The sequence below is a fragment of the Anser brachyrhynchus genome, assembly GCF_964034855.1.
Source record: "Anser brachyrhynchus genome assembly, chromosome: 1".
NCBI lineage: Eukaryota > Metazoa > Chordata > Aves > Anseriformes > Anatidae > Anser > Anser brachyrhynchus.
Window position 1 is genome coordinate 210,929,435 of NC_137694.1, and position 14,601 is coordinate 210,944,035.

Genomic DNA, 14,601 nt, shown 5'->3' on the forward strand with positions numbered 1-14,601 from the left:
CCTGTGTGCAGAGAATTTGCTGAATCACAGACAACACGTTGGAGTTTCTTGCCTTTATGCACATAGATGTTGACTGTACCGGTCCGAATGAAAAACAGCAAAAGCATGTGGTTGCACAAATTGTCACCGGTTATCCGCAAATCCGTGACTGGTTCTGTGACTCCTCAAGCATTTTGTGTTAAACAGTCCTTGGAAGCAAAGCAGGAGCACCAGGAGCTAGAACCAGAATCCAGGATGCTCCCTCCTTCCTCGGAGGCGAATTCTTCTGTCCTGTTTTGGCTACAGACTGCCTGGGGCTGCAACTTCTGCTTTTTAGCTATGAGTGACCCAGACTGAGCAGAAGGCAGGTGAGATGGTAAACCTGTTTCTGCCTTCTTGTTTGGTGCATTCTCCTGGGAATTTTGAGGAATGGCTCAAATCTCTAAAGTGGAACGAGAAGCCAGACCTCCACTCCGTGGGCAAAAGCTCATTGAATACTGTACAATATCACAGATATTATAGTAAAGCCTCGTTGAATTTAATGTAGTCTACGCAAGCTGGTCTTGAGCTTAGCAAGTGAAATGTGCCAGATCTCTTTAGGTAGAGGCCAGCTGCTTCCCCACTCTTCTCTGAATTGTGACAGTCAGGATGCTTCCATCTCACTCTTCAGTGAGACAGGAGCACGACAGCCTTGTGACAGACATTTAAGGAACTCTGCGACCCAAACTGCCTTTCTACTGACTTTATTTTTGTTCCCCAGTGTTCCCAGCTTAATTCCAAAATACAGCCATCTAAAATCCCAAACTAGGCGCTCAAGATACCGCCCTGGGTCGTTTGCAGCAAAACAGAAGCTGTGACTTCAGATTTATAGGGGAGTAACAAAACGTATTGACAAACCAGAAAGGTTGAGGAGCTGCAAACCTGGCAGTTTGAGCGCACCACACCACAAAAGGACAGGATGAAAAAGGCAGGTTGCCTCGAGAGACAGCCACCGTAAATAACTCCACGGTGCTTGCAGCAGCTCCTCCTTCATGCGGTAGGGAGCTGCAACAAATCAAATCCGTAAACGAGTGTTTTCCTAACGTACCCGCTGACTGTGGACGATGTTTTTGTGTTCCCGGGCTACCCGGGTAGCCCATTTCCGAGCCTCCTTGTTGAGGCTGTGCTCTTCGGTTGTTCCAGTTTCCGATTCCAGTTGTCGACTCTGCAACAGAAAACAAGCAAACGAGTCGTGACACAGACCCGGGGCTACCTCTGGAGATACGATGCTATTTAGTTATACGGTAACTTTATCTTACATTTATCAGCCTGGGATCTCGATTCATACAAAACAAGAAAGATTCAAGAAAAACAACTCTCTTCCTCATGAACTTTGCGGTGGTACCACGCTGCGGAAAGCCAACTACAAAAGCCAAGTTCCCAAGAATTCACAATTCACCGTCTCGGGAAATCACCGAGTGGCACCGAGTGCCAGACGCGGTCTTACTGCAGTCAAAAAACACTTCTGATGAATAAAACCGAGACACTATTTCACCAATCAACCGTATCAAAGAAATGACAAATAACTCGCCAGGGAAGCCACCACGTTATCTAGACTAAACGTGCACCATGGAAAGCAAAGATGAAGGTTAAATGGGATACACGTGGCCATTTGGGCTCGTTCTTGGTGACAGGTCATCAGATCATAATGCCATCAGGTACCTTAGAAGAGCACAGCCATCTTCAACAACAACTCAAACTTCAAGCCACATTTTTTGATACTCTTTCATATTAGGCCTGCTTTTATCGAGTGTCAGTAACGAAAAAGAAATGATTTCTCCCTCTTGAGAATGCCAGCTGAAGAGGAAGTAGATTTCTATGCTCAACAGATTGAATAGAACCCATTTGGAAGTCCAAAGACACATATTCCAGCATTTAATTACTGAAATCACTCCCAATATTTCTGCAATTTCCATTAATGCCACTGCAACTACCCCGTGTGTTGCGTATCTCAGCCTTTAGGACGTAAATCAGCCTCAAGCCTTCCACCACAAGCATGTTTCCTGATATTCCTTCTGTATTTGTGACCGTTCTGTAGATATTTACTGCACCTACATTACATAAGGATAACTCAATCGCGATTCTTTCTGGAGCCAGCCTCGCGCTCCTCCCACCAGCGAAATGAGCCGTGGAAGACATTTCCTTCACCTTCCTGGGCTGTGCTGCTGGCACGACAGAGCAGATTCCTGCAACAGGCATTTCAGGGGCTTCTGCAGCTCAAGTTAATCAGTACTCCGAAGGGAATCCTCCCCACCACCTCCTTTCCATGGCTGACTTGTTTACTCATGCTCATTTTGCTACTGAAGTCCAGAGCCACGGTGAATTCCTTTTTATCCCAAGTCCTCTTTGGACTGATAACATCTTGCACAACCTCTGAGAACAACCAAAAGATCCCCTAATGAAATATTACTCAATAGGAGAGTAGTAAAAGGAGTGAGTGTGCTTTATTCTGCTCCATAGAAATAGAGGTTGTATATGCACATGTGCAGGAATGAATTTCTCTCTTCCCTCCATGGTTCAAAAGATGGGCTTTTTATCCATCAGGTGTGGTTTGAAGCTAGAACAGATCCCGCAGGCAGGCAGAAGTTGTTTAGGAAGGAGATGTCCAAGGTTAGCCAGCTGGAGGAGGGTAAGGGAGCTGAAATACGAGGAATTATTTCCAGGACAGGCGAGAAACCTCCAGCTGCTGCTGAAATAGAGATGGTGCAATCACAGGGAAAGGGATATGACTTGTCTCAAGGAAGAAAGACAATTTTAATATAAGAATATGGAATCGGAGGAAAATAAAGAGACACAGGGAAGCAAACTGCAGGGATTTTGAAAGCAAGATTTTTGTGCCTGTAGATTGCAGAGAGGCAGTGACACTAACTTATGCTAATAGACTACCAGAGGATTTAATTGAAAATGAGGCAAAAATTGGTTCAGCTTATTATTTTGTTCAGCTAAGCTACTTTTCATCAAAATTGAATCTGGCCTTTATTCTCATTCATCCTCTTATTACAAGAGAGCCGGGGGTAGTGGATTCAAGGGGCTGTGGAGGAGATTTCCAGCAGTGGAGGGGAAGCAAGGGAAAGGAAGACAACCCCTGGACAACCACGCACAGAAACGCATCCCTCTAAATTTGAGGGCTCTGACATAGAGCTGACACTCCCAGGACTCCTGGGCCACTTTCTGCATTTATTTCAGGCCTGCAGCTTAGCCAAGAAGCTTGTAATGCTTCAGCTTGCCCCCACAAAATGCCTTAGGGCATACATTACTCAACATGAAAAGGGGAGTGGAGGTGGGGAGCATCCCTCTGCTGCTTATAGTGAAAAAAAAAAAGGGGGGGGAGGCTTTTAAAATCAAGTATAAGATGCCAAGATATGTTAGCTCAAAGCCAGAAACAAACATTTCCGTGAAATTCACAAGCTGGAGTGAACAGAGCCCGTGTGAATGGTGTTATCAAAGTAAAAGGAGATATCAGACACGACGTAGAGCAGCCAGCAGAGGAGGAGGGAAGCTCTAAGCTTCAGCAACAACAGGTAAGAAGGCGAAGCTGTGTGCTGAGCAAAGACCAGACAGGTGCAGCTCCCTTCACACCTCTGTTTAAACACGAAGTTGCCTTTTGCCTGCTTTTATCGAGGCGGTTTTATATAATCGGGGTTTTGCATTGCTGTTTGATCTCTAATTTCCTTCCACTAAGTAATTGCAAACCGTAAGAGGACAAACACAAGGATTTATATAGGCACATCCAATCCTTAAGATAACATTTGACCTCAGTTTGTTGTATTTTTTTTTTCAGGCTTAGTGCAATCAGCATTTTTGTACAAGCTCTTCTTCCACGCCTCCCAGCTGAGTCTTAAAGGCTGCAAGTCTGAGCAGAATTGACATTGCTTCTCCCCTATAAAGGATTTCTTAATGGATCTTCAATGTTCCCGTTGGTCTTGCTCCTGCTCAGCATCTCATTTTCATGAAGGAAGGATACAGACTTCTTTTCAACTGCTCGATAACCTTCTGCACAATCCCAAGTGTGGTTTTGGTTTTTAATCTATCAAAAGCACTTGACCAGAAAAATGAATGCAAACTTTGTGGCTACTCCTAAGGGCATGCGAAAAAAGAAATGCATTTTTATTGGATCAGAGTGGTTGCATTAGCTACTCGTAAAGCAGTGCTGTATCCACGCAGACCTCACCCTTGCTTAAAGGTCTAAATATAAACGATGCAAAAATGGAGTAATAGAAGGAGCTGGGAAGAAAGCTACTGCTGAGGTCTGTGTGGACACCAGAAATACAAGGAAAAGCAGGAGGCAAGATCTAGAGGCAAAATTTAGCCTCCTGGGGAAGAAGCTGAAAGGGACTCCCAACCTGCACAAGACGAGGGAGAGTGGAGGAGGTGCACAGTTTGAATATTTGGCCGGACGATGGTGCAAGAAGAAAGGCTTCAATTTATCAGGACCTGGAACTCTGCCTGAATAAAAGAAGGTGGTATAGCAGGGATGGACTTCACCTGACCTGCAGAAAGCCGCTGGCACCTCAGGAGGCTGTGAAGGAACTTGTGAGCTGAAAAGCAGGAGCAAGCTGAGTGTCATGGAAGAGTACGTGCTTCAGGAGGGCTTCAAGGATGACGTGAGAAGTCTGTATCCTCAGGTAAAGATAGCGCAGGGGTGCACATCAAACAAAGGAAAAACTGACTGCCATTCAAACAGGCATGAAGAAAGGAGCTAAAACAGAGACTTATTTGCTACGGACATAAAAAATAAGGGTAGGGAAGGAGGTGAGGGAACTGAATTAACCTGTCCTTGCTGATTCCCTGAGCACAGATTCACTGGGCATACTAGAAATGCGGTGGAAGACAAACAAATCAATGGCCAATTATTACACCAGGATGCAAAATATGTAAGACCACAGCACGAGAACAATCTGGAGTTTATTTACGCTAAAAAACAAATTACTTGTACAGCATTATAGGATCGGTGTGGATTCACACACCGAGGTCCAAACAGCAAGAACACAACGCTGTGTTTGCGCTGTGTTTGCACCAGTCTCCTGCAGCATCACCGGACTGCTACACAGCCTTAAATTAGTCGCTTGCTCACATGCTTTGAAGACTGGAACTTGGTAGCAGCAAGACTTCCAGTGACTGAATTTAACCTCATCCAAAAGTGAGGGAAAACAAAACCACTTACCATGGCCAAGGAACGAAGGAAGAGCCAAAAAAACTGAGCTAAACATAGATGAGCTTTCTGCTGGTCTCTCAGGGCTTAGATTACAGTGAAAGCAGTGTTTAGTGCTAAAAATTCAATCAGTAAACCAACAGAAAATACTAGATGACTCCGACCAGCTAAAGAGCTTAGAGGCTAGCCATGCTATGCTGTTTCTTAAATTAACAAACGCATTTAGTCTGTAGACACACGTCGGTCTCCAGCTTTGTCTGAAATGTTGTTACAGGTGCAGAAGTTGCCCTACGACAGTGCCAAACATGATGCTCGCATTTACTTCTTATGTAATTATATCTGGATGCAGATGGCACGTGCAGTTTAAGGAACAGAAAAAAGAAGTCAGCTCTTGAGCCTAAAAACTATATTTTTCTAGCTGAAGACTAAGAAAGCTCACTTCAATGAAAGCAGAAAGGGATAACATTTATTACATGCAAGCCACTAACACAAACACACCTAAAATCACAGCCGTCTCTTTCAAAAAGCTGAAAATAAGAGGTTACCATGCCAATGTGAATTTGCAAGCTCAACCTTACAATCAGCACTTCTGGGGAGAAGGAAGGGATATGCATGACATTTTTCACACAACTGATGGCTAAACATAGGAGTTTAAAGAAAATCGTGAGTCAACTTCAGCGCTCATTTATTCTGTTACAGTGGAACTCAATTCCTTTTAGTTTAACCAAAAGTGAGCTAGGACTGGCTTGGATTTCAATTTTTTAGTGTTACAAACAGGACACCCACCATCCTTACAAGTAAAGAATATTTACATACAGTTTTTCTTCTACTCAAGTATAAAAAGGGACCTATTCACAGGTTACATACACCTCTTGTCATACGTTATGATAAAGCTAAAAACCAACCCAACCTACTATTGCTGCATTTCAACTCATCACAAAAGGTAGCTCCAGGATATTTGAACAGAGAAAGGGGGAACTGGGACTTTCTGACATCATCTATGCTGAAAAACATCCCCAACATGAATGCATGTTTTTTCTTAAATACATTTTATGTAGCAAAATATTTAATTCCCAACAAATAGTGAGGCTGTTCTCTGACCGCGGGTGCAACTCTCCTTACCAGAATTGCCCAGGAAAGGAGCACTAGGAAAGCCCTGTGCGGGGAACAATTTCTCCATTTGCTTTTGGGGTTTTATTTCTTTATAATTCCGATTCAATAGTTATTTGGGGGGGATCACAGCTAACCTACAAATGACCATTGGCCAGAAATCCCCTCTGAAACCTACTATGCACACAGATCGGCACTGCAGCTGATGCCAGACATGCTAGGATAGGGTTACTGCAGAGGCTGTAGCTCCATTTCTTCCCATCTCTGCTTTTGTTTTTATTAAGACCAGAATCTAAAAGTAGCAGGTTTTGTTAGACAACGGTGATCGATATGCATTTGTTGTTTGCAGGGCCTGATGTTTTTGTATTAGGCCCATTTGTTACATAGCAAGGATTGAAACCTACAAATCTTATTTCTGATTTTAAACTTATTTCAAAGGTTTTAATCTTTGCGCTGAAATTAATTTTGTGATTAGGGTGTAACGTATTCTTTTGCTGTGGTGCCCTTCCATTCTCACCCTCACATTACTCTGATTTGCCTCAGCTATCTCAGCAGCTGTACTCACATTTAACTTTTCCAAAACCCTATCATACGTTCGATTATAACAAGAAATACAGAGAACCTGCTATCATTAAGTAACCAAAGGAGGAAAGAAAGACCTTTTGTATTAACCTTGACACAGAGAAATTGATTTCACAGATATTTTCCATAAACAACGGTCTGTTCTTTAAGTGGCCGCTGCTTTCAGGTATCACTTCTCTTGCTTTCACCAATTATTCAGAGCTTTGCTCAATGTTTACTGGCTGTAAAAAGAATGTTCTCTCCGTTAAAATAAAATCAATTTCAGTTTATGATACTTAAAGTAAAGGAGAAGCTAGGGTAAAATTGAACGCCGGGTAAGGCAGCCGGTAACCCCAGGCTGTGGGCTTTCCATTTCCTTCAACGTGCCCTTTCAGTACAGACCTCGGACCTGACTGCTGGATCTCTGACCTTCTTTTAAACCAATTTGAGAGGCTCCAAGGGCCAGCTGTAGCCATGCCGATGGCACACATGAGTTGAACTGAGGGGGATTCACAGGCCTGAAGTGCTCCTGCTCCTGGTAGGCCTCCTTTGGGCCTACCCAAACGCTCCCGTGCCTGGATGGCTGATTTTTACCTCAGCAGCAACTCCCAATATTTTTGGTTGGGATCATTCAATCATTACTCCTTCTGTCTAATTAGCTTCAAAGATGTTAGAGTTAAAAAGAAATCACCGTACTCTGCTCTGGCATTAAAGCCCAGACCACTCTCAGTGCAGAAACAGGAGTGCATCCTCCGGACCCCTTCCTGTGGGCTAACGTCGGCTTATATCCCTGGACTTTTTTGTATATTGAAATATTTATGTCAAACATCAAATATTGACACTAAATAATTATAAAAGCGTCGTTATTTGTAAAGTGAAGGTATTTTAAAATATTTAAATACATTTAATATTAAATAAGTTTTAAATAGGTCTTGAAATATTTAAGTATATTTAATATTAAATGCTGAAAAGTGTAAATACAGAGAAGAGAAACAAAAGGTACTCTTCCTCTATATGCTTGTGCAAAACCCGATTAGAAAGAAAGCCCGGCAAAGCAGAGCCCGCGGCTGAGTCCTCATTCCCACTTTCACAGTGATTTCTAGCCACCCTCGAGCCCCTGAACACTTCCAGAGCTGAGAAAACAGGCCTTGCCACGAACAAGAACGGTCTCCTTTTGTAAGCCAGGCTGCTCAGAAATTCAAGAAATCCACCTGTGTATGACAGAGAAGTGAAATTTTTCCTTATTCCCACCGTCTAGCCGTAAACGTCGCAGTCCATCCAAGCGATGAGGGGTGAGACTGTAAAACTTTCTACCCGTCTTACTGAGATAATATAATATATAATTTAATAATATTATAATTTTATATAATAACATATAATTTAATAATATATGTAATATAATATAGTTTCCCTGCAAATTACACAGAGAAAAGCTATTTTTTATGCTGATAAGCAGCCATACAAGTAATTTTTGGCTACATTTTTTACTTGTGTGCTCAAAGAAAACGACAGCACCAGTAATGTACGGGGGAAACTCCAGTCAGGGGCAGCAGGCAGCTAAAAAACAGGAAAGGGACCTACCTTGAAAGCTCGGTGTCAGCTTTCTGTGGCCATTATCCTGCAGCACTACGGACGCCCTTTTTGCCATTTATCCCATTTTCTCACATGATAACACGCGGTTCAAGGAAAAGAATCTTTTCCAAGCAGGAAATATCGAAAAGCTGGCTAATTTCCTTTACGCTTGGCCCCGTTCTTCTAGCCACGCTTATCTCTGAAGCACGGGGACGGTGTGTTTTCAACGCAACTCATTTCTGTGGATTTAATAAGCATCACTCTCCTCGGGGGAGGATGTTGGATGATTAAACTGTCACTCGGTTGAATATAGCAGCCCCCATGTCAGGGCAGCATGTGCTGTTATCTCTTCTTGGGAGGCTAAAAGTATTTCAGAAGATCCTCTCGTTTTTTTTTCCATCTTGTAAAGGCCCAATCCATTTTGTGAATTCATTTATTGAGAGGATTAAAGCTGGTTGGGAATTTATCAATTATTTCTTACTGAATACTTCTGAAACAAACCCTTTCCTTAAGGGATCTTTTTTTAAATGAATTTATGTCAGTGAAAATTAACTGAGAAATAATAATTTAATGATTTAACTATTTTAGTAACATTAAGAAATGTATAAACCTAAGGTCAAAACAGTTTTTAGATGCTGAAAAATAGCTAAATGACATAAAATATTTTGTAGCAGGTTTCTCTTTGTGGACACTCAAGAGTCCACCCATCAGCCAGTGTTAGGGAGGCACTGGGGGAACAAAAGCCTGAACATGCTGGTAGGATGGAAAACCATTTCATATCTATCCCTTCCCCCGAACAGTCTCTTTTGGAGGCTCTGGCTGCACGTGCTGGGAGTATTTGGGGAATAAATCGAGCTGTGGTGTTTGTACCTGACCCAAGGATTGCATGACAATACATACTGTGTTACTCTGTCAACAGCTCTCCCTCCATAAAACAAAATTTTAAGATAGACCCTGTAAAACTGGAGTTTGCCAAAGCATTCATAGCTTTTCCTGTAGGTGAGTTCCACATCTAAACTGTTCATAACACTCTACTTGCCTACGATATTCACAATTGTTATTTTTTTTCTTTCCTGTAATACTTTCTTTTTATTCCAAATTTTGACCCCGGTCTCAGTGTATCAGGTGCTTAGACTGAATTTGTAATTTGTTCCTGGACAAGGTAAATATTAAACATATGATTAGATGTACGAATCATTTGATGTACACGATGTACACACATTTCCTTCAGTGCTAGTCTTTAGTATGAAAACTATCATGCACATCCCACAAAACCTAAAAACCAACTGATAATCTATGCAGATCGTCTACAGGGAGAACACGTGGCAAAAGAATGCTTGTCGATTGATCTTCCATTCCATTTTGTTTAATTCATCACAAAGCGTGCAATTTCTGACAAATTTGAAAGCCAAATCCTGATCAAAACCTTTCATTCTCGAATAGTTACTAAATAAGAAGTGGTAAAAGTGTAACCTGTAATTTTCTAGGCAGGATCCCGTTAGCTGAGCATAATTATTTGGATCATAAAGAGTGTATATATTTTTTTCTTTTTGGTGTAAATTGGTTATAGCAGCTAGAAGCTCAAAGAATGCAGTGCGATGAAGAAACACGGTAATTTGATAGCCCAGGGGGGGTTAGCCAAGTAAAGAAGTCACTGCACCAGAGGTACAGAGACAGCTTTAGACGTGTACGACCCATTCACTGTCTTCTAAAATGATCCTGCAGTTAAGCAGCATAAGCAGTGCATGTGTTCACTGTCAGGCCACACAAGTGCCATGCCAAAGAATCATGTAATTTTTCATGTTGGAGACTTGAACAATAGCGAATTACAGTTCTATTTTACATGGGGATAGCCCTCTGGAAAAGAAGAAAATTAAATTAGTAATGGGACTGCATTTCCTCAGTGCAAACTAACAGCCTCCAGTTGTTATACAAGCTTCCCCACTCGCACTGGAGAAGCAGCCAATTATACACATCACTATCATGAGCTGTGAGATTTTAATTCATGCCCCCAAAAGATCAGAATATCAATTACTAATGCTGTGCAAGTGCAAAAGGTAAGTGTGATGTGATCCCCATAAATAACACCACTTTCTCCTTCTTTAACTTGCCTCCTTGCAAAAAAAGCTTTTTTTTTTTTCCATTTTATAGATGTATTATGCATTCTGTTGCCACCTCGACATGAGTAAAGTCGAGCGTCCCAAGCCACATGCACACCAGTAACGACACGGATGCCAAAGGCTGATGACAGATACTACCAGATACCTCTGCTATAGTCATTCGCATAGCACTGACAGGTGAGGGCTCAATGTCCACCAGCTGAACCGCGTTAAAACTCTAGATGCGGAGATTGCACAGAGACGAAAACACACAGCAGCAAAGGTTAGAAAGGCAGCACAAACAGCTACAAAGATTCTTCCCACTGTATTACAAACAACCTAACGCTTTATGTAAATAAGGGCTCCACACAAAGGAGCTGGAAGAACAGCCAAAACCATTTACACTTTGTTAAAAGGGAAAGAACAAGGGAAACGGTGTTACAGATGTTAATATTTCTGGAAAAGTCATGCTTACAATGCTACGTATCCATTAAGAGAACTCTTCTATTTGGTGACCCAAACTGGAGATCAAGACATTTTCATCCAAGTCAGTTTATTAAGGAATTCGAGTAATATAAAGCTGCACAAGCTTAACTTCTTTTCTTTAGTCTAGACATATTTTAAATTGCTGTTTCTTAAAATAACATTAGTGGTGTCGGTGGGACATCAATTCACTTTTTTTTTTAAAGTGTTGATTGAAAATGTATTTACCTACTGTGATTTACTCACTTTTAATATCATTAATGATTGCTTTGGAAGCAATGTATGTCAAAGCATGGTATTTTCTGAGTCTTTTTGGAATACAACGTTTTAACAGTGTCCTTTCTAGATCAAGAACTTCTTATATGCATCTATAGATACTCCTTGAGTAAATCAGAGGAATATGGACACTGTACTTGGCATAGCATCACACTATTTGTAACCCAGCACTAGTAAACACTTCGAGAACCTCACCCACACGACAAAAAGCTAGCAGAATATAGGAAGTATCATGGTGAAAGCAGAGAAACACAGGACTGCTAGCCACAATCTAGAAACAAAACAGATTCAGCTTTTCTGTGGATGACACTGAGCCTGTCTGATGCTTCGTTACCCACCTACCGCAAGCAGGGCTGGTGGAATCAGCCTTTTTATCCCGAAAATACGGCATGAGGTTAAAACAGACTGCTCCACCAGTGAGCGCTTTCTCTCACCCATTTATAACAACTTTCTTAAAAACAGAGCAAGAAGAAATAAATGAAAGAATTCAGCGGTGTTCTTACAGTGTCGCTGTCACTTGGTTGGAACTGGAAGGGCTGGGGTTTGTGAAACACTGAGTTCTCCTGTAAAAACAGCTGTAGATTGTAGTCCCGCACCACCTAGAAAATAACAAATGCCATTTAGGTTGGTTATTTCACAATCTTAAAAGCATGCGACAAATGCTGCTAGAGTAAACTCAGTACACTTTCAAACAGAGACCAAATCTGCAGCAGAACCTTGAGCACAACAAAAGGCGATACAAAACCTGGCTCTGGGCAGTACTAGCCACAGGTATTCAGAAGCGACTGGTAGGACACACACTGGGAGACAGAGACCTAAAACATTTCTGCCATGAACCAACGAAAAATGTCACAAAGGCAAAACGGGGAAAAAAAGCCAACTACCACGCAGAGAGCATGTCGTATCCCTACCATAAATATTTTTCTCTCCTCTTGTAGGTAATTTCTTGTAGGCAGCTCTTTCTTAAACTGAAATGTCTTATCTTTACACAAATTATTACTTGCAGGAGCTGAAAAGACTATTTGGAATAACGCACACAAAATCAGTTACAAAATTAATCTCTCCATATTAAATTACTTTCACAGAAAACTTTCATAGTTTGCATTTTGCTAAACCAAAGCTACTTCGGCTACCAAATTTGTTTAATGACATATTTCACATAGCATGGCACATATCCCTGAACAAATCAGCTACGTCACAAGTTGCACGTATTTACAAAGAAAACCTCAGTGACTGCAGGATGACAAATAGCATCGCTAATTCAACAACGCTACAGAGTATTCACTGCTTCAGCTGATGACTGTGCATAAACTGCAGCATCAAATTACAGAAATGTATAACCAAACCAAGGCTTTAAATGTACGGAAGTCTCTAATAAAGATGGCATTTATCCATAAGTGTCAGCAGCACTGCATACAGCCAAGAATACAGAGTGAAATTGTTGTAAGCTGGTAAATAGGACTTCTTCTCTAATGTATTAAAATGCTGATGCTTGCGTTACTGCAATACAGAACTGCAAAAAATTAATCCTGAGTTAAAGAAAGAAAAGTAAATAGTCCTCCAGGGCCAATAATGCACTAATTTAAAACAGTAAACTACATAATTGCTGTTCCAATTGGAGTTGTCTAACGTAAATGCATTGAAATGCACAGAGATGGACAGAGAAGGCGTACAGAGAGCCTGCGTTAGGCATCACCAAACCCAGAAATTCCTCAAGCACTGAAGGAGGAACCATCTGCAGCTTCAGAAGAGGCCGAGCACTGACTACGGGACAGCTAGGACGTGGTACAGCGCGCCATCCTCTGACATCCCCGTTTGCAGGGCACGCTTTTCAGCAGCAGGTTGCATCAGATCCTCCAATACAAAACCCTTCTGCTGTGCACGGCAGCAAGCCCTCCGTGACTGAGGTCTTGAGGGACGTGGACAGAGCCAATTCTTCTTTATTTCCTATTAAAAGGCCTCAAAAAAAGCAGAACTGCACCTAGCCAAGTAGTCTGTGATAAATTCACTATATACACCCTTTAGATTTAGCGCAGATTTTTGTGACTGAGGACGACTGTGCCACACTGTCAGACCTGCTGTGTGCGCGTCCAGCAAATTAAAAACCTGGAGCATTACTCTATAATAATGATTAATCAAAAGCGATAATTATTAACTATAATAATTGGCAAATATAATAAATTTGACAACTGTTAAAAAGACTTCTAAGCAACACAATATTCTCAGGACTAAGTGGCAACTTTTCCAAATGGATTTCCTGTTATTCGGAAATTAATTCAGTGTTCTCATGGAGTTTCTTTATGAAGCCAACGTCTATCAACACTTTAAAAGAGACTTGAAATCAAATGGTAAATATAAACCATGTGCAGGAATAGCGCATAGTCAGACATAGGCATAAATGAAATGATCTGCCCTATGATGGAGAAGTTTCTTAACAGACACATCAGAGAGATTTTGTTACTTAAACCAGCGAGTGAAATTTCAGAAAACAGTCTTTAGAAAACCAAATTTTCCCAAAAGAGAAGTGCAAGAAGTGCAAATCTTGAGCAAGATTGTTCAGCTGAAAAGGAACTTGAATTGCTTTTTCATTTGCTTGGTGTCAGACGGCCTGGGTCACCCCAACCTCCCAGTAACAAAACCTCCAAAACTCAGCAAAAGCTTTCCTATCACTGATATTTTCTAACCGTAGCTTGGCAGTGCTCTGCTATTTAAAACTAACAGAAAACAGGTGAAGTATTGAAAAACCCAATAAATATTTAAAATCTTTGCTCGGATGGCAGGCTGGGTTTTACTCCAAATGACTACATCGCCAACAAATTTGTTGGACTTTCACCACTCAGGCAGCCTTTAAGACACGCATAAAAACTCTTTTGCTAAGCTCCTCGTCTGGATTCACCTCTCCTTTTTGAGCTGGTTCCTGCATCACAGACCTACCAGAAACACTGAATGTTCAGAAGAAAGGGTGAGGAAAAGCATGGGTCTGTGGGATAAGCCCCTGACGAATGTGTTTAGTATTTCAGAGCAAGTGCTAACGCAGTACAAACTTTTCCTCTCTGCGTTCCTGAACAGCAAGGAGAGAAGAAAATTGGTGCCGATGAGCAGTTGTAAAAATCCTGTTGAGACCTGACAGCTGTATTTACATTTTCGTTCCTTCTCCGGGCATTGTACTAACCTAGTAAAGCAGAAACAGAAATATTCCGCTCAAGCTTACAACACGGAGTTGTTACTGCGCACAGGAAGGCAGACCTGCAGGCGTGTGGCTGCTCAGAGGCTTGCTAGCACGACTGTCACAAGCTCAGCGTGACAAAGGTTTTCCTGTGCCAACGAGCC

At 41.8% G+C, this 14,601-nt stretch overlaps 1 protein-coding gene across 4 annotated transcripts in view; it reads right to left on the reverse strand.

Annotated features, from left to right (window-relative positions):
- The window catches only part of FCHSD2 (FCH and double SH3 domains 2), a 148,768-nt gene that overhangs the window by 27,147 nt on the left and 107,020 nt on the right, over positions 1 to 14,601 (reverse strand). For 3 of the 4 annotated variants that reach the window (XM_080559488.1, XM_080559486.1, XM_080559489.1), the window contains 3 exons: positions 11,775 to 11,870; positions 10,679 to 10,750; positions 1,067 to 1,183 (listed from right to left, as the gene is read on the reverse strand). In XM_080559488.1, coding sequence (XP_080415614.1) covers positions 1,067 to 1,183; positions 10,679 to 10,750; positions 11,775 to 11,870 — 285 coding nt within the window. The remainder of the gene's footprint in view (positions 1 to 1,066; positions 1,184 to 10,678; positions 10,751 to 11,774; positions 11,871 to 14,601) is intronic. The other variant, XM_080559487.1, reaches the window with a different exon arrangement.